General features: G+C 37.7%; 1 protein-coding gene across 1 annotated transcript; it reads left to right on the plus strand.

Moving 5' to 3' along the window:
• The first annotated feature begins 354 nt into the window (after positions 1 to 354).
• Positions 355 to 21,040, plus strand: exosc10 (exosome component 10). The gene is made up of 26 exons (XM_007247958.4): positions 355 to 542; positions 758 to 894; positions 3,013 to 3,136; positions 4,931 to 5,032; positions 6,559 to 6,712; positions 7,398 to 7,506; positions 7,595 to 7,670; positions 7,763 to 7,873; positions 8,342 to 8,485; positions 8,956 to 9,146; positions 9,269 to 9,425; positions 10,843 to 10,991; positions 11,083 to 11,133; positions 12,263 to 12,374; positions 12,604 to 12,651; positions 12,843 to 12,918; positions 13,060 to 13,188; positions 16,369 to 16,448; positions 16,772 to 16,861; positions 16,956 to 17,024; positions 18,492 to 18,597; positions 18,684 to 18,757; positions 19,042 to 19,273; positions 20,488 to 20,552; positions 20,672 to 20,733; positions 20,836 to 21,040. Exons 1-26 carry the CDS (start codon positions 420 to 422, stop codon positions 20,864 to 20,866), a joined length of 2,802 nt encoding a protein of 933 aa, XP_007248020.3. The 5' UTR covers positions 355 to 419; the 3' UTR covers positions 20,867 to 21,040.
• The last annotated feature ends 268 nt before the right edge of the window (positions 21,041 to 21,308 follow it).

Genomic DNA, 21,308 nt, shown 5'->3' on the forward strand with positions numbered 1-21,308 from the left:
TAATTCATTTATTGCTGAGATATATAATAGAAACCCTCAGCCATACATGAAGATACATAGAAAATGAAAGTGGGTCATTTTTGTCCCATTTGTAAAATGAAATTAAAATACTGAACTATTTTCTAAAAGAGGGTTTATAGTTAATGCTTCTAAAGCTTCATGTTGGCCACTGCTGATCATTTTAATAATTGATGTGTCGATTCTTTTTTTTTATATCTATCGATTATTAATCGGAGAAAAAAAGAAAAACATATAAAATATGTGTAGTGTTTTAACTAATCAAGGGTCAGGGGAGCAGCGCGGTGCGGTTCAGCAGGTGGCGGTAGAGAGCGCGCGGTCTCTCTGAGACTCCCGAGAAGAAGACGGGTCTCTGCGCGTGCTCCGCTCCGCGCTGCTCTCGCGGGGTGTACTGGGTAGTGATGGCTGCGCCCGTGAGCGGAGAGAGCGGCTCTGGAGCCCGCGGTGACTCCGGCAGCGGAGCCCCGGGGGCGGAGAGCGGGGAGTTCTGCCCGGGGTTTAGAGATGTGGACGCGTTTGTGAAGGTGAGTAAGGCGCTCCGGTCCCCGGGGTTAACGAGCAGAGCCGCGGGTCTCCGCGCTGTGAGATAAACACGCAGCGGCAGCGTGGAGCTCCTCCTGCAGCAGCAGCAACGCTGGACTCGTGGTTCTGTTTTCATTAGCCGGTTAGCTTAGCGCTGTTAAATCTCTGACGGGTTAGCGGCTCCTGTTCTCTAATGAACTCTAACGGTGTTTTACAGCACGGACTGGGCACGGTGGTCTCCGCCACCAAGGCGGCCGGGGGTCTCCCTCAGCCCGGAGACGAGTTCGACTTCTACAGGAGTTTTCCTGGGTTTCAGGATTTCTGTGCTGTTCAGGGAGAGCGACTCTTACACTGGTGAGAGAGAGAAGACGGGCTTTAAACACTTAAATACATGTATTTATTTAATCTTACGTTACTGTCAATATTGTTATTGCTGATTCTGACTTAAAGCCATAGTATTGACTCAAGCTATAGACTGTATTACAAACCAAAAATCACATATAGCACTGTTTTATACTAGTAAACGCTCTCGTTTCTGCTCTTAGCTATGAAAAAAAAAAACTTTACTATTAGTAACATCAGATCTAACTGCAGGTCTGTAAACACATTCTGACTAGTCATATTACAAATAAAACAACATGTCCTTATCTATAATTACATTTTAGAAGTTAAAAAACTGTAGTCCCAAATACAGCTCTAGATAAAAAATTTGGATACATCAACTCATGAAGTTTCTAAGTGACATATAGTGAACATCCTGAAAGCATCACTACAAGACAGTGTGTGAATCTGTGTTTATTCGTTCATCTCACATTATTTACACAAAGTAGAAGTGCTGGAGATAAAATTGCTGGCGATATCCTTTTAAAGGAGTTTGTGTATTTTCTGCGTTTACAGGTCTGTTCCAAACATTTCAACGATTTTAAACGCTATAATTAAATGTTTTACATTCCATATAACTGGTTCTGACCTGATTTCTAGAACAGAATGTTAATAATAGTAGTTAATAATAGATTCAATTTTGAAAGTGAAAATGTCAATACTTAAAACAGCAGAATGTCATACAGTTCACTTTCTGCAGTACTATTAACATGATACTGATTATTTAATTATTTGAACACTATTTCTGTTTAATTCTAGGACTTAGACTTTAGGATTGTTGTTTTTACAGATAAAATATGTATGGCCTCTTGGTTAAATAGGAGGAAATGTAATAAAAGTAAAGCATGCCGTTCTAGGCACATATTTCTGAACTTGTAAAAACTCTCATATAATTGTATTGCACCAAATGGTTCTAAATACACTGCATGGTGCCTAAGACACAGTTTCATCACAGTGCTGAGAGCATTTTGGCTCTAAAACCTGTTTTTGAAATCAAATATCATTAAACAAATGTAACAGATATGTGCAAAATTTTCTGTGACAAATAATAATAGTCCCCAGTGACAAGGTATTGGTTCAGGCCTGTTCTCACACATTCAGATATTTTTAAAAACAGTGAAACCTGCAGTGCTATAAGCACACATTTCTTGATGAGAGCAGTTTACCTTTACTGGTTGGAGAGTCTGTTTGTGTTGTTTTGGTCTGTCAACTGAAATGTAAAAAATAAAAAGATCTGTGGGTTTTAAAGCCTAGTTTCAGAAGTGTTCACAGATGTAATCATTTGTGCTATACATACGGTAATATCCCTAATATCCAGCTAACACTACAAGGCTGGATGCAGCAGGAATGGCATTTCAGCTAGTTTTAGTTTATCACCATATTTATCATTGTTGTTATTCACTAATGATAATTAATCCAAAGAAGTGTCACTGGTAACCTCGCTCAGCTTGTCTGGGATGATATTTTCAATAAGTACACCAGTATAGGCTGTATAAACCAGATTTTCATTTTTAATAGACCATAAAAGACCACCACTAATGTGGGCATTGCATGGTTGGACCTTAGGTTACAGGGGGACATGTGTTCGGAGTGGGTTTGTACATATGTTTTCTGGGACCCATTTGGGCTTCAAAAATAGGCCCTATTCTTACATCCTATTTTAACCTCACATTGGTCCCATCTAGGATTTACGTGCAGTGTTATATCCAAATGGGGCCCAACTTTAACCCCTCCTGGTCCCATCACTGTCCCTGGTGGGGCTCATTACTGACCGACATAGAACCCATGGACAAAATCTTTTGGTTCCCTTACAGGCACCACATGGTCATGTTATCTCAGCAGTTACAAGGTTGAATTTTTACAAGGTAAACACAGTCTGGGCCGGTAATGGCAGCCTTCTGACGGAGGTTCCTGAACCTGAATTGTCCCAGTCAGCCTACTGATCGATCGGTAGACAATACAGTCAGTGGTATAAATCTAATATTATATGGGGTCTTCAACCTAAATATTCGTGCATGTGTGCATCTCTTTTACATGATTTTCAGTTGCTTTGATGTCTCATTTTGTTTTATAATGTTCTGCATTGTTCAGTATGAGTCAGCTGATGAAGCACCACGGCTGCAGATCACACATAAATGACAAAAACAAATTGACGGGACTGGAGGAGCGCTTTGATCTGGTCGTTGAGTCCAATGATGTCATCCTGGAGAAAGTGGTAGGAATGAATGCCCAATTTCTAAACTACATGTTTTAATTTAACACGTGTACACGGTTTACATGTGCCAGCTAGAGCTGGACGTTATAAACCATGATAAATTTTATCGTATCGATAAAGTGAACCAAGTGACCAAAAGTGACCAAGTGAACATTTAATTACAGGGAGTTTAGAAAATCCTGTTTAATTGCATGATGCGCTACATTAAAGTAATTGAAATGCAGTTTTAAGAATATATCACTGCTCACACTGCTGCTGCTTTTTATCTGCATCACAAAATCTTGAGATTTATAATGTGCTGCCACTATGATCAGGAGATTGCTGGTTCGAATCCTGTTCATGTAGCTTGCCATTGGCCCCGGGAACCCTTAGAGAGCACAGTTGACCTTGCTCTCTCTGGGTGGATAGATGGTGCTCTTTCCCCACATCATTCCAAAGGGTGATGTCGATCAGCACAAGGCATCTGTGAACTGATGTATCGGAACCGAGTACGCTGTGATGCTACGCTGTAATGCTGCTTTGAAAATAGGTGGTGGCTGACTTCACATGTGTGGGAAGAGGCATGTGCTAGTCTTCACCCTCCTGGTGTGTTGGGCATCACTGATTAGTGAGAGAGTCCTAATGAGTGGGTTGGATAATTGGCCATGTAAATTGGAGAGGAAAAAAAAAAAGTCACCCAGCTCTGCGAGTGTGTATATGTAATTATATACACTGCGGATGGTAACTTTGTACTGTTTATATCAATATAGGAGAAATACGTCATATCAAATTTGGACATACCAATGTGCGCTTGTGATAGCAATGATGGAAGTAAACACATTGCTCTGGCTGTAGGTTATGCTTTACTTTTTGGTTCATCAACAAATTTGGTTTAAAATATCATTAATATCAAGTTGTAACCCCTGAATTTGAGTATATGTAGAATGTCTCGGTTTAACCTATTTTAACATTTGTTGTAGAGTCAGACTCTTGACTACTGGTTTTCATTTAAATGATTTCCAGGAAAAATACCAATGCTTACACATGTATTCACAGGTTCCCATCAGTGCAACCCATAAGGCTGGGCACCATGACCACATTTTGTATATAGTTGCCGACATTTGTAATCATTGCCATCTATTGTGCTGTCCACTGTGGGTGGTAATGCCTTATGATATGTTCCCATTATACACAGGACACTGTGGATCAAAGGAGTGTTGAATGCCATGAGCACACTGGCCAATGTTTACCCTCACTTATAAGATAACACCTCACAACTTACAGATGTAGGCATTCCCAGGCTGCCTTTAAACACTACATTTGGGTTATTTCAAACGATACACAAAGAATTAGGAGCAAGTTTAGTTTACAGAAAAATAATCCGGTTCAAAGCTGTAGCTTATAGTCAGCCGAGAATCACTCTGAACTCTTTTTCTACCATGTTAAAGCTAACCACTGCTGTTGTGTTGAAAATCTGGGCCCTGAAGAGTAAGCATTACTAATTAAAATACAAATATATGAAATAGATCATGTACATATACTGACTGAAGTACACAGAGGAGTCAGCAACCAAACAAGTGGTTTAACTTGCTCACAGCACCATACGTTATTATACTGGACATAAGAAGTTGTTGACTGTATTAATCTTGTATATATTTGTTCTATTTATGTATTATTTATAGTGCTTGTATTGAATAATCAGAACACTTACTGCTGGGTCTGGCTGGATTAAATATTTGCATAATGCATGTGCTCAAACACAAAATACACAGTTTAAAATGTTTCTGAATCCATTGTTTGTAAATTCTTCATCAGGGAATTATGCTGGATGAGGCTTCTGGAGTGACTCGCTCTCAGCCCGTGATGCCTGCTGGCTATCAGCCTCCCAAAATTGTTGTGTCTAGTTGGAATCGCAAGGTAAGTTCTTCCTGACCCCTCAATTAAATGTAATTTTTATGGCTGGGTATCGAAATTCGATACCAAAAATTCGCTGTCCGAAATGTTGCGGTATTAATGAGTACCGAAAGGTCTAAGGAAAATGCGGTGCCTGTTTTCGATTCTTCGTATTAAATGTATGAACCACTGCAAGTGTACAGAGCGTGCAAAGAATTGATGATTAATCCATCAAAGAAACGCAGATCATTCTACATACCGCCACTGCACTGAATTCTCAAGCGCTCATGCTTTCTCTCTCACTTGCTCGCTCTTATTCACAATGTCGCTCCTTCTCTCTCTCACTCGTCTTCCTCTCTCTCTCTCTCTCTCTCTCTCTCTCTCTTTGTACCCTGAGATATTATAATGCAGTAAAAAAAAGATGTGCCAGACCTCAACTACACTATACTGATATCACTGTCCCCTCACAATAAAACAGCATTTAATATTTTAATTATGATTTTAATACAATTTTCAGTGATTGGCACCACTAATAAAAATATAAATTCATAATGCTGATATTTCTTAAAAAAAAAGAACTGTTAGAAAAAAACGTATCATAAGCGTATCATTTGTGTGTTGGTATCTGTATCGAAAATTATACCCAGCCCTAGTAAGTTTACTAGAAACTGTTTAGTACTTGTTCTACAGTTGGTCACTGTGAGTTGCACATACATGCTGCATTTGAAACTGTTCTTCTACGCTCATTTCCTGCATTAGCCAATAAAAGAAAATGAATAGAAAACAGTTGAATCAGGAAAAGCGCCCGGACTGACATCCACCCTTAAATTAGGATTTAATGGCCTCACCCATCTTGGCTTGTGACCGTCCACTACAGACCCATTTGCTGTTAGCATTGCTGTTAGCCAATCAGAGGCAATATGTTTGCAGGTCATGAATAATAATAAGAGTTGGAATCCTCCCACTCCTCCACAGGACTAAAAAAGTCTGAAACAGCTCACCATTACACAATTTAAGAAAAAACATTGAAATGAGTACAAAAGAATGTACAGTTTAACTGTGTACAAAAAATAGTCCATAAATGGATAGTTTATAATGAACCGATACTACTGTAGCAAATTCAGTAGCCATATATTAATAATATTATTAGTTTTGTTAGTTATTATTTAATCAAGATTACTGTATGTTAGTGCAATGCAAGGCAACCATCTAGCAGTTCCATAGCAACCATTGAAATACCGTATAACCATAGTCACCACCTTCCAATAAATGTTCTCACCCTGGTGACTGTGTAGTAACAGTATAGCAGACTGATGTCATACCTTATCTTTAAAGAGCCAGTGTTGCTGCATCTTTTCGTTCTAAATAAACAGAATATGGTTTATTGCTTCTGCTCACAAAATTATTAATAAATTATTATTAATATTATAATATAATAATAATTATTCCTGACCATTTCCCTGTTCTTTTATAGCTATTAATTTTTGGCCATTTTTATATAATAAGATATGGAGAACAAATAGATTTAGTTTTTGTTTCGTCTTTTACAGGGTGGGAATCGCAGCACTGAAACCTTCCATCTTCTTCATGCCAAGAACATTCAGAGACCTCAGCTGAAGTTCAAGGATAAAGTGGACAACAGCAACACGCCTTTTATCCCCAAAATCTCCGTCAAACCCAATGCCGTAAAGCCGCTGTCTTCATGTGAGTTTCAATATAAAGTCTTTTCAAATTAGAGTTTAGATACTCTCCAAAAGCCCAAGCCGAACTTGCCGGGTCGGACTGTCGAGTTGGACTCTCTACTTTTTTTATTAGTGCTAACTTTTTTTTTTTATTTACATAAATCAATGTTGTTATCGCAATAACATCAGCTGGGGCTCATGATGATGGTTTATGGGCTGGGCCAGGTCAGAACAGAATGTGCAAATTCCTTGTGAGCTAAAATTCTTAAACCTGTTTAAGAACCTCTTTTTTTCCTCCAAACATACATTTGCTAATTGCAGCTAAAAAAGTTAACATATTACCATATATATATATATTTTTTTTTCATAATTGTATACACAGTTTACACAGTGCTCACTGTGCTTTTGTTCATTACAAATCACATACAGTGCACTAATCCCTTTTCAAATGTTTTGAAATGTAATGATTTGTGTGGTTTAGGTCATCTTTACACACTTTTTATTTATATTTATAAAATATATTTATTTATAAAATATTATTTATAGTAAAAGTTATAAACATACCAGAATATATATGTTGTATGATAAATGTATGCATAAAAAGTGCATTAAAAATAGGGTTAGAAGACAATGGGGGAGAGATATATATATAGTATATAAACATTATACTACATTATCAAATAATAACTTGAGAATGTTCCATGTAGATTTCACAAACAAACAGCTGCGGAATGAGAGACCCGAGGATCTGGATGTGCCTCCAGCACTGGCTGACTTTATCCACCAGCTGAGAACTCAAGAGCACATGGATGACATGTAAGAATTAGTTAATTTAGTTAATTGTGTTGGTAATAAAAAGCGTAAAATGGACACGCTTAGACACTGATGTTCTGGCCTCTTTTAGGTTCTCTCACCCTTACCAGCATGAGCTGGACCACCTGGTCATGTCAGAGAGCTTGAGGATTAAACCTGAACCTCAGGTAACCTCGGGAACAGAGTGTTTTGTATTATCGATTGGTCTCTTGAGTCATTAACTCACTTCATTCATATTGCCTTGTTTGTTTTTCTTCAGATTTATAAACCTCTGGAAGAAACAAGCTGCAAGTTCATCGACACATTAGAGGATCTGGTTGACTTGAATGAAAAGCTGACCAGGAGCAAGGAGTTCGCTGTGGACCTTGAGGTAGGAATGAGTTCTCGAATAGGGACAACCCTTCAAGCATCCAATACAGATGTATAACTATAGCAGTGGAGCACTAAAGTTCAGCATCCTAGCTTCTGTTTAACCAGTTAACTGTAGGGCATTCTATAACTTCAGAAAAGTTATATTAATTATTATTGTTTATTCCTAAATTCCTCTGTAAAGCTGAGCTGAAATTAGCTTTTGTTAGCTTTTATTTTATTTTTGCCTCTTTTTCTGTTGCATCGTTTAAGGTGAAATGGGAAAGTTAGATAGCTAGCTACTGAGGTGAACTACTAGTGAGTTTTTTATATATGCTTGTTATGAAGAAAATGGCCATAAATTATTTAAACTAAACAATAAACTATGGTACTATTGGTGGTATCATCTGATTTAGGACCACAAATGAAAGGAAAAACTTGAGTAATAAAAATGCTTAGCTTTTGTTTAGATTCTGTTTTGTCTTCACAGCACCATTCCTACAGGAGTTTCCTGGGAATCACTTGTTTGATGCAGATCTCCACGAGGGAGGAGGATTTCATTATTGATACTCTGGAGCTTCGCAGTGAGATGTACATTCTTAATGAAAGCTTCACAGATCCCTCCATTGTGAAGGTATTTATTTAGTTTTTCTTATTTTACACGTTGCAGTGTTTTCCAATTGTTCTTTCTTGCCTTTCTTCTTCTGTTTATATAAGAATTTAAGTTCAGCTGTGTTTAAAAGGCTTGTTAACTCTGCCATGTCCCTGCTATAAAAACAGCCTGGCCAGCTTAACCAAGCTGGTTGACCTTTTTAGCTTTTGATCAGTAGGTTTGATGGTTTAGCTGGACTACAAGCACAACCTTGCTGGTCGACCAGCATGACCAACAAGATCAGAAATACCAAGCTGGTTGAGCATAACGACAAAAAGACCCAAATTGGTCAACCAGCATGGCCAACGTGTCCAATAAGACCAAGCTGGTCCATCGAAGGCCATCCTAATACCAGCTGCCAGCAAAAGCTTGTTTTGAGCTGATATTATTTTACCAGGTTTATGATAGACCTTATTTAGGCTAGGTCTAAATGTTTGCCATTGTTCTTGTAGGTTTTCCATGGAGCTGACTCAGACATTGAATGGCTTCAGAAAGATTTTGGTGTCTATGTGGTCAACATGTTTGATACCCACCACGCTGCTCGCTCCCTGAACCTTGGCAGGAACTCGTTGGACCATCTCCTCAAACTCTACTGCAACGTGGACTCGAATAAGCGCTACCAGCTTGCTGACTGGAGAATACGGTAATTCATATACTAGCGTTGCATTGTTATTATTGTTTTGCAGTTTGTTTGTTTGAGTACAGAAACTGGGTTCCAGATGTGATTACACTGTATAAAGTTACTTTATATGTTATCTCTCTCAGACCCTTACCAGAAGAAATGCTGGCTTATGCCCAGGCTGATACCCATTACCTGCTGTATGTGTATGATCGACTCAGAGCTGACCTGTGTGATGCAGCTAATGGACAGTCTAACTTGATACACTTGGTCTGGTCCAAAAGCAAAGATCTCTGCCTCAAGGTATAGTTGTACAGTTATGTTTACAGCAGAAGTAGTTTTGCTCGAATACCTCTTAGCTTAGATTAGGTACGAGCTTTTAAAAACACAGTAGTAAATGAAACTGCTGTTCAGATATCCAAGGAAATTCTTTAAGTTCCTTTCCCCACCTCTGTCCCTGGATGGAGAGGGGATAGATGCTTGTATTCCATACGTCTTGATGGATTGTGGGTGAAGCATACCAGATTTCTCTCCTGAAAAATATTTTTTGGGGTGAGTAAAATGCTTTGGTTTATCTACAGTAAGCTTAGATTTCCAGATTTCCTCTAAGGCTAGCCAGACAACGCCACACTGAGAAACCCTTGTTTTAACACAGGAAGGCTAACAGGAAGGCTACAGTCCGATTATATGCTCACTTCTGAACTGCGAAAGAGCTAGCAAGGTTAGCAGGTAATGCTAATGCTGCTCCAGCAGTGCTAGCCGGGGTTAGGAGCAGGCTACAGGCAAATAAGCGCTTAGCGTGGTTAGCAGCTAATGCTAATATTGCTCGAGTCTCTGTGCTGGAGAACTAAACTGTAGAACTAAACTATAATGCTGCACTTCAGCGGAGTGGCTTTACTGCTCCTTATAACCTGACCTGTGTCTTGTATTACGAAAAATGCTATTAACTATTTTAAACCTGCATCTCTTGTCAAGATTTGAATCTTTCAAGTTCAAGTAGTTTTTATTGTCAATACTGCATATGTACAGAACATACAGAGAGTTGAAATTATGTTATGCTCCTTCCCAAAAATTACAGCAAGTACAGAAAATAAGATATGTAATATAAAAAATGGGAGACACTATATGAACAATACAGCAAGGACATATAGACAAACGTAAGACAGAAGACAATAGTGCAATAGTGTTTAGGGGGGTGATTAAGATGGGATGACAGTACGAGTATAAACAGAACCCGTGTAAACAGTAGTGCAAATATGGTATAATAGCTTAAGGCTGGTAAAGTGAATGAGTGCATAAAGTTCTTAAAGTTCACAGTTTATGGGTAATTAAAGTGTGTATGACAGTGCGAGTATAAGCAGTAGTGCAATCATAGAGTGTGTAAGTGCGTGTCATCTATGAGTAGACAGGACAATTCAGTTTAAAAATTATGTTGCAAAGCATATGTAGAGTTGACAGTTGTACCACTACATTCAATATTGGTTGCAAGGGCATTATGGTGGCATTCAGATAAACATTCAGAAGGGACCCGTATTAGGGCTTCAGGGTGGCCTCCCTAGAGAGAAAGTTTTTAGCTCCCTTGACGTTACTATACCATACAGGACATACAGACATTAAAAATGCAGCAGTAATGGCTTAAAGAGTACCTGAGTGAAATGTAGTTATATCTAATGTCTAATGAACCAATAATCAATGATCTTGTTTTTGACTGCTCTGACAGAAATATGTAAAGCCCATCTTCACTGAGGAATCTTATATGGAGCTTTATAGAAGACAGAAGAAAAGCTTCAACAGTCAGCAGCTGGCTGCCTTCCGTCTGCTCTATGCCTGGAGAGATAAACTGGCTAGATCAGAGGATGAAAGCACTGGGTATTGCAATTTTTTTTTTAAAGGAACTTTCCCCAGTCATCTTGTGTTTTTGTTTTGTTTTAATCTCTTGTTTTTCCTTCACTTTTTTAAGGTATATCTTGCCAAACCACATGATGATGAAGATCGCTGAGGAGCTGCCCAAGTAAGTTCCTACACAGCTTTGCCATTATTTACTATTTACAGCATTAAAGTGGCAGTCCGTATTTTGTTTCTAAGCTGAAAGCAGAAGCATTTCTGAGTGGAGAAGAAATAAAATATTGTGTTTAATGGTACCAGTGTGCTGAAACGACCATCCCTGCTAAGCCTAATATATTCATTCTAAAAACTGGGGTGTCAGGTCGCTTTTCACTGGAGTTTTTCTGGCCACGTCACGCTTCAGTAGCTCATTCACCCATAGTAAAACCAAAATGTGTAGTTGAAGTGAAGTTTCAAAGAACAATATTATTGTAATTTTAAGACCGGTTCATGTATGGTATATTGATACAATTACTGCATTGTAATTAAGTAATTTTTTGTAATTAATCATCTTGAATTGAGTCACAATCAATTTTTACTCTGAATATGAATAATGTATCATTAATCATATGCAGTAAAATATAGAAAAGCATTAGTACTGCAGCTAGTTTTACCATTAACCCAACAACTTCTCTCCTGTATAATCTCAAATGAGTCTCTTCAGACCTTAGAACTATTGTCAGAATCCTTCAGTGAGGATTCTGTATTCAACTGGCAATCTCTTGAGGGTTCTATACAGATCTGGCAACCTATGACCAAATCTAGTCACTTCAATGCGCTGCTTCACTGTGTCCCATAACTGCGAAGGCGGCAATGTATGGGCGGAACTTGAGACCCGGTTGGACAATGTGATATACGGAACACTAAACAATAGAGAGGCAGGTGCACTCACTGAAGTGCTGCTGTTTGCCTTCCAAACATTTGTTTTGGTTACCTGTGCAAAAGAAATATAGGGGTTTTATCTTCAAAATCCTTCAAATAAACAACAATGTTGGTGTACTGGCTCAATCAGTTTAATGGGGAATAATATTGTCAGCAAAAATTATTTGATTGAGTTTATGTCTGTAATTGTACAATAGGTTGATTTATCATTATCGTGACAGGCCTAGCTATAACAAACTTAACTCTACAAACTCATAGCCCAGGTATACAAGACGTTATGATCTGAATTGATTAATCTTGTCCATAGTTTTAAAAATACCATAATTATTTGTAACCAGATTGCTTTTATTTATTTATTTTTACTTTGGTTAAAGGGAACCCCAGGGAATCATCGCATGTTGTAATCCCACTCCACCTCTAGTGCGGCAGCAGATCAACGAACTTCATCAGTTCATCAAGCAAGCGAGGGAAATCCCACTGCTCAAGGTGAGCCAAATACAGAGAAATTCTACACTCATCCCATTCAGTTCTAGAAAAAGTCATGGAACATGATACTTACTCCTGTCTCATTACATTTGCCATGTGCGACTATGCCATAGTTATCTTGATCAACCCAACTTGAGCATAGGTGAATTCTGTTTGTTGAAATAAGCGTGTTTCAGTGTATGTCTATCTAAAATAGACAAAAAAAATATTTACTGTAATCTTCTTTCAGGCCGAGGTTGCTGCTGAAAAGAAGAAATCGATGACCCCCAAAAGAAAGGTTGGTAAACCAAATACTAAGGGACAGTTCCCACACAGGAATTAAGCCTAGTCTTGGACCACATGTCATTTTAAATGGATTTAAAAATAGGCCTAATTGTGGTCCAGAAATTAAACCAATAGACTTATCAAATATGGATATTGCTAGATTGGCTCAGAATAATACTAATAATAATATTCGTTGTTTTGCAGTCTGAATCTACTTTGTTTGGACCCCATGATACCTCTCATGTGTCTGAAAGTGACCTTATGGAGCTTTCTTTTACTGGTAGGTCCAATTTTCTCACCAGTACTCTTACCGTTCTCTGTAATATCATCCTCTCTGCCTTGTTGATGTTCACGTTCGTCACATTGTCTCTGTTGTCTTTTATGTTTGTTTGATGTGGGGGACCTGCCTGCACAAAAAAAGAGAAGAGACCAAAAAAAATCAAGTATTCCCGGGAAAAACTTCTGTTCCTCCGGAATTCTGCACACAGCAACATGCTGCCATCTGTCCAAATCCCCGGTGAAATCTACTGCAAGACAGAATGGAAAGCAGGTATGCAAGGTTTGCAGTTTTCAGTTTACCCACACTAGGACTGGACAGTTATTAGACTTAAATATATATTGCAGTGGAACGTGTTTCCATAATAGTGACATGAGAGATGATTTAGAGTTTTTTTTATAACACATTTTTAATATTTCAGTGTCACTTAGAATCCTCAAGTTCCACATTGAGCTGGCGGCTACATGCCAGTATTCTGAGCTTTATAATAACTAAGTACCAGAAGAACGTCCAGGCATAATATGCATATAAAAGACAGCAAGACTTAACCTATCTAACCAGTCCAGTGCCATGGATTTGGCATTAACCATAAATGAGAAATCCAGCTCGGAATTACAGTTAACAGATAAAATCCATCCTGTTTTTAGGACATTTTGGACATTTTTTGGACTTTGGACTTATTATTGAGTAATCTTTTTGACTGAAATATGATATGTATCTTAAGTTCTGTTAAAATTTACATCTTAAATAATGCTTTTGAGTACCTATTTTAGGAGCATTCTAGCAAAATTGGTTGAGGGTTTTAAGTGATGTATACAATGACTGATCATTACAGGACACTGTTCACTGTTCAGTTCATTTCTTTACTTTATTTTCAGTAGTAAATTATAAAGTGATCAGGATGTATCATCAGATATTAAAGAAACATGCTGATTTTAAAGCACTGGCAGCTCTTGTTAGCAGCACTTCAGCCAGTACGTTCCTATTTGGAGTGTGTGCAGTCCGTCCCGGGTATCTGTGTTTGTTTTGTCCTCTGTCTCCTCCTGCTGCTCATTCCCCAACACTAACTCCACCCCTGAGCAAGGAAGCTAGCAAGCAGGGCTGGTTCAGTTAAACCTCAGCTGCTACACAGCCTAAAAAGCCTCAGCATGTTTTTAAAAAGCTCAGTGACCAAAGAAGAAATTTAACAAGAGTGAATATTGGCAGTGAGTTCTAAAGGTGGAGAAGAATTAGAGCTCAAAAAGACTACAAGGGCGACCCAGAGCTGCTACTTTTCTCCTGAACAGGTAAGATAACTGGCTAGCTAATTAGGTCAGGTAATTTATCACCACCAATAGATGTGCTTACTAGGGACTGGTGTTTAAATTAATTTAAAAATTGAGTGTTCACATTCATATCCCAGTGCAGCTGGAGTAACAAGTCAGAGGGTGCCTGAGGGATAGTTAGGTTAGCAAGGTTAGCTAAATTGATCTGAAAACGCTAGCTAACGCAGTCATGCTACCCATTCTAACATGAACTGAACTCAATAACAATAGAGAAGCAGCCGTGTCACATCTGATTAATACCTCTGCAGTGATAAGTATTCCAAAAATATACACCAGAAACTGATAGTTAGTCTCTATACTGACTTATTTTAGCTATGAATATAATTATATAATGGCTACTTTTTTCCTGAACATGTAAGCTAACTGACTAGCTAGTTTAGTCAGGTAATTTATCACCACCACCAGGTTAGCTTACTAGGGACTATTTAGCTGTTTATTTAAGTCTCTCGTTGTAACATGTAGTCAATAAAACGCTAGATACAGGTTTTAGAAGGGTTTAGAATGTTCCCTTCCCCCTCCTCCTCCACTCTTCCTCTTGCTTGTTCTCTCCATCCACTGCCTCTCCTATCACTCTAAATCGGCTTTGCCTGACGGCAGTGAGGGCAGGTCATAACTGAGATCTAGATCAGGCTGCAATAAGATAAAACGGTAGGATACTCAAATATAGCTTGTATATGTTATCTGCTAAACTAAGCAGTTTATTACTAGGATCTGTGCAGTAGTAACTCCAGTTCTGGGGTGTAGATTTTTGAAACAGTGGCTAACGTAGCTAGTGGTGCATAAAGCTAAGTTTGCTAACTACCATTAAAGTTCACATGAGCCGGTTTATAATATGACTTGTTGTTGCTTGCCATGGTTGAAGTTACTAAACTTGTCTTGCACTGGATTGTGTAGATTCAGCCTCTTCATCTTGGCAACCCGAGTGAGCTTCGCATCTGGGAAGGGACTGGCGGGGAAAACAACACTCTGTGGTGTTTTAAAATTGTATTTCTGTAGATGTTTAACATACTCACTCTCATTTCCTACTGAATGTACCTATACAGCCAAGCAGAAAGGGAAGGAAAATATAGGCTACCGTAGTCTGTAAAGATGAGTACATGACGTACACCACAGCTAGTGGCATTTATACTCTTTATATTAATGTCAGAATTATATCATAGCGACCGTAGGGTGTCGAGTGTACATGTACTGTTACACCAATAATAATAAACACCAGCATTAGTGAATATCTCAGTACCTAGGAAGCAAAGAGAGATTCAGCTTGCCTGCTGTGGCACAGTAGATAACACCACCGCCTGCTTGTGAGCCTCCCCATCATGTGGGAGACTGGGGTTCAATTCCTGGGTGACTATACTGTGATTCACCAGTAAGAGTCCTTGGGCAAGACTCCTAACCCTGCATTTACTCTGGATAAGAGTGTCAGCCGAATGCTATAAAAGTAATGCAACTAGGCGCCTCAGCTCTTAATAATGAAGAGATTTAGGGCTGCAACGCTATAATCGATATAATCAACAATGTTGTTGATTTAAATTTGTCGACTACAAATTTCATTGTCGACTAATCATTAATTTGTAACAGTAATGCATTATACCAAATGCTGGGGACAGGAACACAATGGAAGATGGGTAATGGGCTAACTCACACAGTTTCCACTCAACTTAGTCTGTGTCTCAAAGTGCACAAACACAACAGATTACATAATTACTCACTAAATACTAGTACTCTCCATTTTTAAACAGCATTTGGACATTTAAATACCTTTTAAATCTCATGTTTAGCTGTTTTGCTGTTGTGTTTAGAGATGGAAACATGGCAGAAATAATCGCTGACTAATCGGGAAAAAATTGTTATCCGGTTAATCGACTACTAAAATTGCTGTGTGAATTAATAGTTGTATATACAGTGTAAGTGTACAATACAGCTCCAGCCTTAACTAAGCAATGTTCTGAAGTCTCTCTATCACTTATTTTACAGCTAGAACTGTTTTTCGCATGTAGCCATTTTTCATTTCCAGTTGAATACGCCAGTAATTTGAAATTAATAAAAATGATATGTAGCTCACATTTCATGTAATTATATCAGCGATATGATTAGTGATAATTGATTTATCTTTTTTATGTGTAAATAGATACCAAAGTTGGAGTTCTTTTTACGGAGGATGACGACACAAGTGGTCTCACAGCTTCTGCAAAAATTACTTTATTTGCGGTGAGTTATTTTGTATATTTAGTATGCTGTCTCTGCTTAATGGTTTTTATTAATTGTTTTGCTTGCTTGTTTGTTTTTGTCTTAAGCAGGACACTATGTTTGGAGTATTTAGTCTCTTCTTAGTAAGAGTATAATGTGCAGGCAGGGTTTCCCACAGTGCCTCTAGTTAAGGTGGCTCGCTTAAAAACAAATGCCCCCCACATTTCTTCCTTAACTTAAGGGGAAATTGATTTAGTGAGGGGACAGTGGGTATCTGTGTATGTTGTGTATATATACTTATTTTTTTATGTTTTTTATTTGTTTATTTTTGATTGTGTTTAAAGGAGGTAGAGGAAATGGACAGCGGTCATCTGACTGTGGCCCAGCAGAAAGCACACAGCATCATGGAATCTTTTGAAAACCCTTTCCGGATGGTAACATATCTATTAAATCTGAATCATCTTTTAGATTAAATCTTTTAGTTAGTTTGTTGTATATATTTACTGATGTTTTAATTCTTGTTTGCAGTATTTACCCTCAAAGGATATTCACATATCGAAAAATGCTAAATACGACCCTTCATCAAAGATTTATGAGGTAAGTAATCAATATTAGGGCCGCACTTAACAATTACTGTATTTTTCTTATTATAAGGTGCACTGAAATATAAGGCACATTATCAATAAACATCTATTTTCTGGTATATTTTTATACATAAGGTGCACAGGATTATAAGGCACATTTTAAGCGTCACTGTTAAGGAACAGGGGTGTCGCCATGTTTCACTTCTAATTCAGCAGGTCTTATCTACTAGGGGGGCAGTAGACATGTTAAGTAAAGCTAATCCAAGGAAACAAAACTGTAAACAAAGCATTTTCTTTTAAAGTCAAATGAGTGCTGGATGTTAATCTACACAGATTTCTCCTGAAAACTGTTTATTTGTGTAAGTAAGGCACTTCCGTTCACCGACCGTAAGCTTAGATTTCTGAATTTCTCCAGCACTAAAGCTGAAGCATTAGCATTGGCAGCTAAACACTAGCACTTTGCGGCTAATGCCGTCCGACAGCGCTACACTGAGGAACCCTGAGTGTTCCCCTAAGCCAGGGTAATAATACCCAGCGGTTCATCCCTCGTAGCTTGTTTTAACGCGGTAAACACTCAGACTACAGTTCGATAATACTCACCTTTGAATGGTAAAAGAGCTAGCGCTTAGTAAGGTTAGCGGGTAATGCTAATGCTGCTCCAGCAGTGCTAGCCAGGGTCAGCAGCAGGCTACATGCTGATAATACTCACCTCTGAACAGCTAGCAGGGTGATAATAGCCAGCGGTTCATCCCTCGTAGCTTGTTTTAACGCAGTAAACACTGACTACAGTTTAGATAATACTCACCTTTGAACGGTAAAAGAGCTAGCACTTAATGTGGTTAGTGGGTAATGCTAATGCTGCTCCAGCCCCTTACAACCTGACTGGTAAAACTCATTCATAAGGTGCATTGATGATTTTTGGGAAAATTAAAGGAATTTAAATGTGTCTCATGGTGCGAAAAATATGGTAGATCTAATGACTAATTATGTGTTACATATTTTGTTTGTTTCTGTGTCTGTCTGACTCTGTCTCTCTGTGTTAAGCAACCTGGATTTTTACATAAAGTTTCAGTGGATTACATTTTTGCTGTTCTTTTCCTCCTAAAACCTAATTTGTTACAGTAAAATTCATTAGGAATTCATCAATTTCTGATGGTAGTTTATGTAACGACCTGAACATTTTTTTTGTAAATTTAAGTGCAGTTACAGTTTTGTACTATTAAATGTTTGTCTGTTAGGTTAAGTGCCATATATGACATTATAGATTTTTATAGGTTATTATTTTAGGGTCTAAGCACTCAGGATTCTGAAACTCTGTTTAGCCTCTGTTTTTGCTGTGGTCTGAAGAATTGCTTCATTTAAATCTTCTAATTGACTCCCACTGGTATTTACTTTTAGCTATGGCGAATGCATATGGATGACTCATTAATTAAAAATTGTATTTATTGTTATTTCTTTCATTTTTCTAACGCCAACGTAGATTAGTAACCGTTGGAAGCTTCAGAGCATTGAGCAGCAGAAGAAAGAGGCTCAAGCTAAACAACAGGCCAAGCAGCATGCTAAAGAGCAGGCCAAGAAAGCTAAAGGTACCTCTTGACTCCAATATACTGTACAATATACTGTGTGTGTGTTGCCAGTGAAATACATGCATGAGCCTCAATTTATTTTTCAGAGGAACGTCAAAAGGCCAAAAAGAACTATCAGGAGTCCCTGCAGGATGTCAGTACTGTTAGGCAGCAAATTGTGGTGAGTCGCCCTCAGCTAGTATAAAGCAGACTAAGCCTCTCTTGTTTTAATTAAATAAAAGTTTGCTGTCTATAAACAAAGACTTGAACTCTACGGCTTAAAAAAATAAATCTTGAATTGGGACAACTCTCAAACTTTAAAAGTATTTGAAGACATTGATAAGAAGGACTGTCCACAAACATTTGTGAATATAAATCTTTCACAGAGGAGCTTCTATTTGTCCATTTGTCATGTGTGTTTACCTTTTCTATTTATTATATGTTTTTTTTATTCTGTGTCAATAGGAATCGAAGCAGGTCGGGCAGAAGAGAGAGCGGGTTGCCAGTGAAGCTGGTGAAGAAAGTCTTAAACAAAACAAAAAAATCATGAAAACTGATAAAGGGACACCCGCTGCAGTTCAGTCTCCTGCAGCTTCTAAGAAGATCCAGAAGCAAGAGACTGAAGAATCTAAACAGGACCAGTCTTCTGAATTTACACCTTTCGACTACAGCCAATCAGATTTCAAAGTTTTTGCTGGTATGGTTAACAGATGAGTTCCTTCACGGTGGATATAGAGAAATTGTGTTCTTAGTATTTATTTATAATGTGAACGTAGGTTAATTACTTCAGGAGCATATTCCACAGCAAGGTTGTGAAAGCTGCTTTTTTTTTTTTTTTTTTTTTTTTTTTACGCCTCCCTCAAATTAGTCAAAAAATTTCAATCCAGACTCTTTACTTTCCACTAACAAGATCCAGCTGAGATCAGGGCTTCAGGAATCCAGGCTCACCTGTGTACACAAGACATTTCAGAAGTGGTCCCCTGCAGATACAGTGATATCAGCTATAAAAAATACTGAAATTAGCTACAGAATATTATTTTCAAATAAAAAGCTTGATATATTGGAGTACAAAACAAAACTTATAGTAAACAAAAAAGTTCACAAACGAAATCAAAATGTACTGTTTAGGTTGTAATTTGTTAGATTGTTGGTTGTAATAAAAAAATACAGCAGTATTTATAAAAGAAATAAAAATACAGAGCACAAATCATCTATCTTTATAGTACCAGGGCCTTTACTCAGCCACAAAAGAGCAAAATATCTGCCTTAATAATATCTGTATTTAAAGTTTAGATAAATATAGCTCAGAAAACAAGATTCTGATTAAAAAAAAAAAAAAAAAGTTTCTCTGATTTTGCTATTTATAGGTACATGTATAAGTAAAATATACATTTTTATTGTTTTATTGTATGAACTACAGATAATATGTCTTCCAAATTCCAAAGAAAAATATTGCAATGTCTGCAGAAGTATAGTGGACGGTACTGTGGCCAAACTTTATTCCTGAATATTTGGAAAATACAGTGGCCAAACTTTATTCCAGAATAATATTGCTTCCAGCCGGTGGGTCTATGACCTCAATAGTCCAATAGTAGCAAACTAAGCTCAGCTCCAGTCTGGTACAGAGCAGGTTTGTCCAAGTGCAAATTTTGCTGTAGTAACTAAGCTAGGCTTAAAAACATCTTAAAAACAGACACACACCTGGAAGAGAGGAAACCATCGTACCTTTCCTCTAATTCAGCTCAACCAAAAAGGCTGGAAGAGAGGAAACTCAATAAGCTGGGCTTTTTGAGACCGTCTCAAAAAGCCCAGCTTATTGAGTTTCCTCTCTTCCAGGTGTGTGTCTGTTTTTAAGCTGTGTGTGTTTGTGTATTAAGCCACGGTTTTACTTATTTTTGCTTTGTTCTGCAGGGGGTAAACCCAATGACTCCAAACACTTTGACCCAAACAGACAGTCTAATGAATTCAGACGGAAGGTACTATTTTTTTTATTTTTATTCTACAATAATGCTATTCATCTCAGTCTATAGACTGCAGTTTAATATTCAGTTTATGAGAGGATGGAGATAAAATAAAACTGTTTATTTTTTCGTAGAAAAACCCAAGAGGACACAGGCAGGGTCCTGGAGGCAGAGGCATGCCTGCCAAGTCCGAAAGGTAATAGAATACATGGATTATTTTGCCGGATTCTTTAAATATTAAGTAGTATTAATTTATACAGCATTGTTGTATGGTATTAATACATTTGTATAATTCCAGAGGATTTCACCACAACTGGCCCAGGAGATAGAAATCTTCGCTGGACACTTGCCCTTTTAAGGGACCTTCTTCTGTCTAAATTGTTGTTGTTTTTTCTTTCCTTTTTTATGTGGGTCATTTTATTAAATTAATTATGGCTTACATGCTACATGATGCTGTACTATATGTTTTGAAAGAACTTTCATTAAATTGAAATTTTAAATGATGTTTTCTTTTTCTGATTTTGGAATTAAAGCTTATTGTGTGTGTGTATATTATAAGTATTATAATACAGATTATTGCACTTTATTGCACCTGTTAATTGAGAGCTTTTAAATTAATCTACCTTTTATATAGTATTTTATATAGAACTTATATACACTGCTCAAAAAAATAAAGGGAACACTCAAATAACACAATATAACTCCAAGTAAATCAAACTTCTGTGAAATTAAACTGTCCACTTAGGAAGCAACACTGATTGACAATCAATT

Source organism: Astyanax mexicanus, chromosome 12 (assembly GCF_023375975.1).
Source record: "Astyanax mexicanus isolate ESR-SI-001 chromosome 12, AstMex3_surface, whole genome shotgun sequence".
Classification (NCBI taxonomy): domain Eukaryota; kingdom Metazoa; phylum Chordata; class Actinopteri; order Characiformes; family Acestrorhamphidae; genus Astyanax; species Astyanax mexicanus.

Coding starts and splice junctions, on each gene's coding strand:
- exosc10 (XM_007247958.4), top strand. CDS start 420: ATGGCTGCGCCCGTGAGCGGAGAGAGCGGCTCTGGAGCCCGCGGTGAC. Junction 9,147..9,268: donor CTTGCTGACTGGAGAATACG/GTAATTCATATA, acceptor TATCTCTCTCAG/ACCCTTACCAGAAGAAATGC. Junction 16,862..16,955: donor TTGAAAACCCTTTCCGGATG/GTAACATATCTA, acceptor TCTTGTTTGCAG/TATTTACCCTCAAAGGATAT.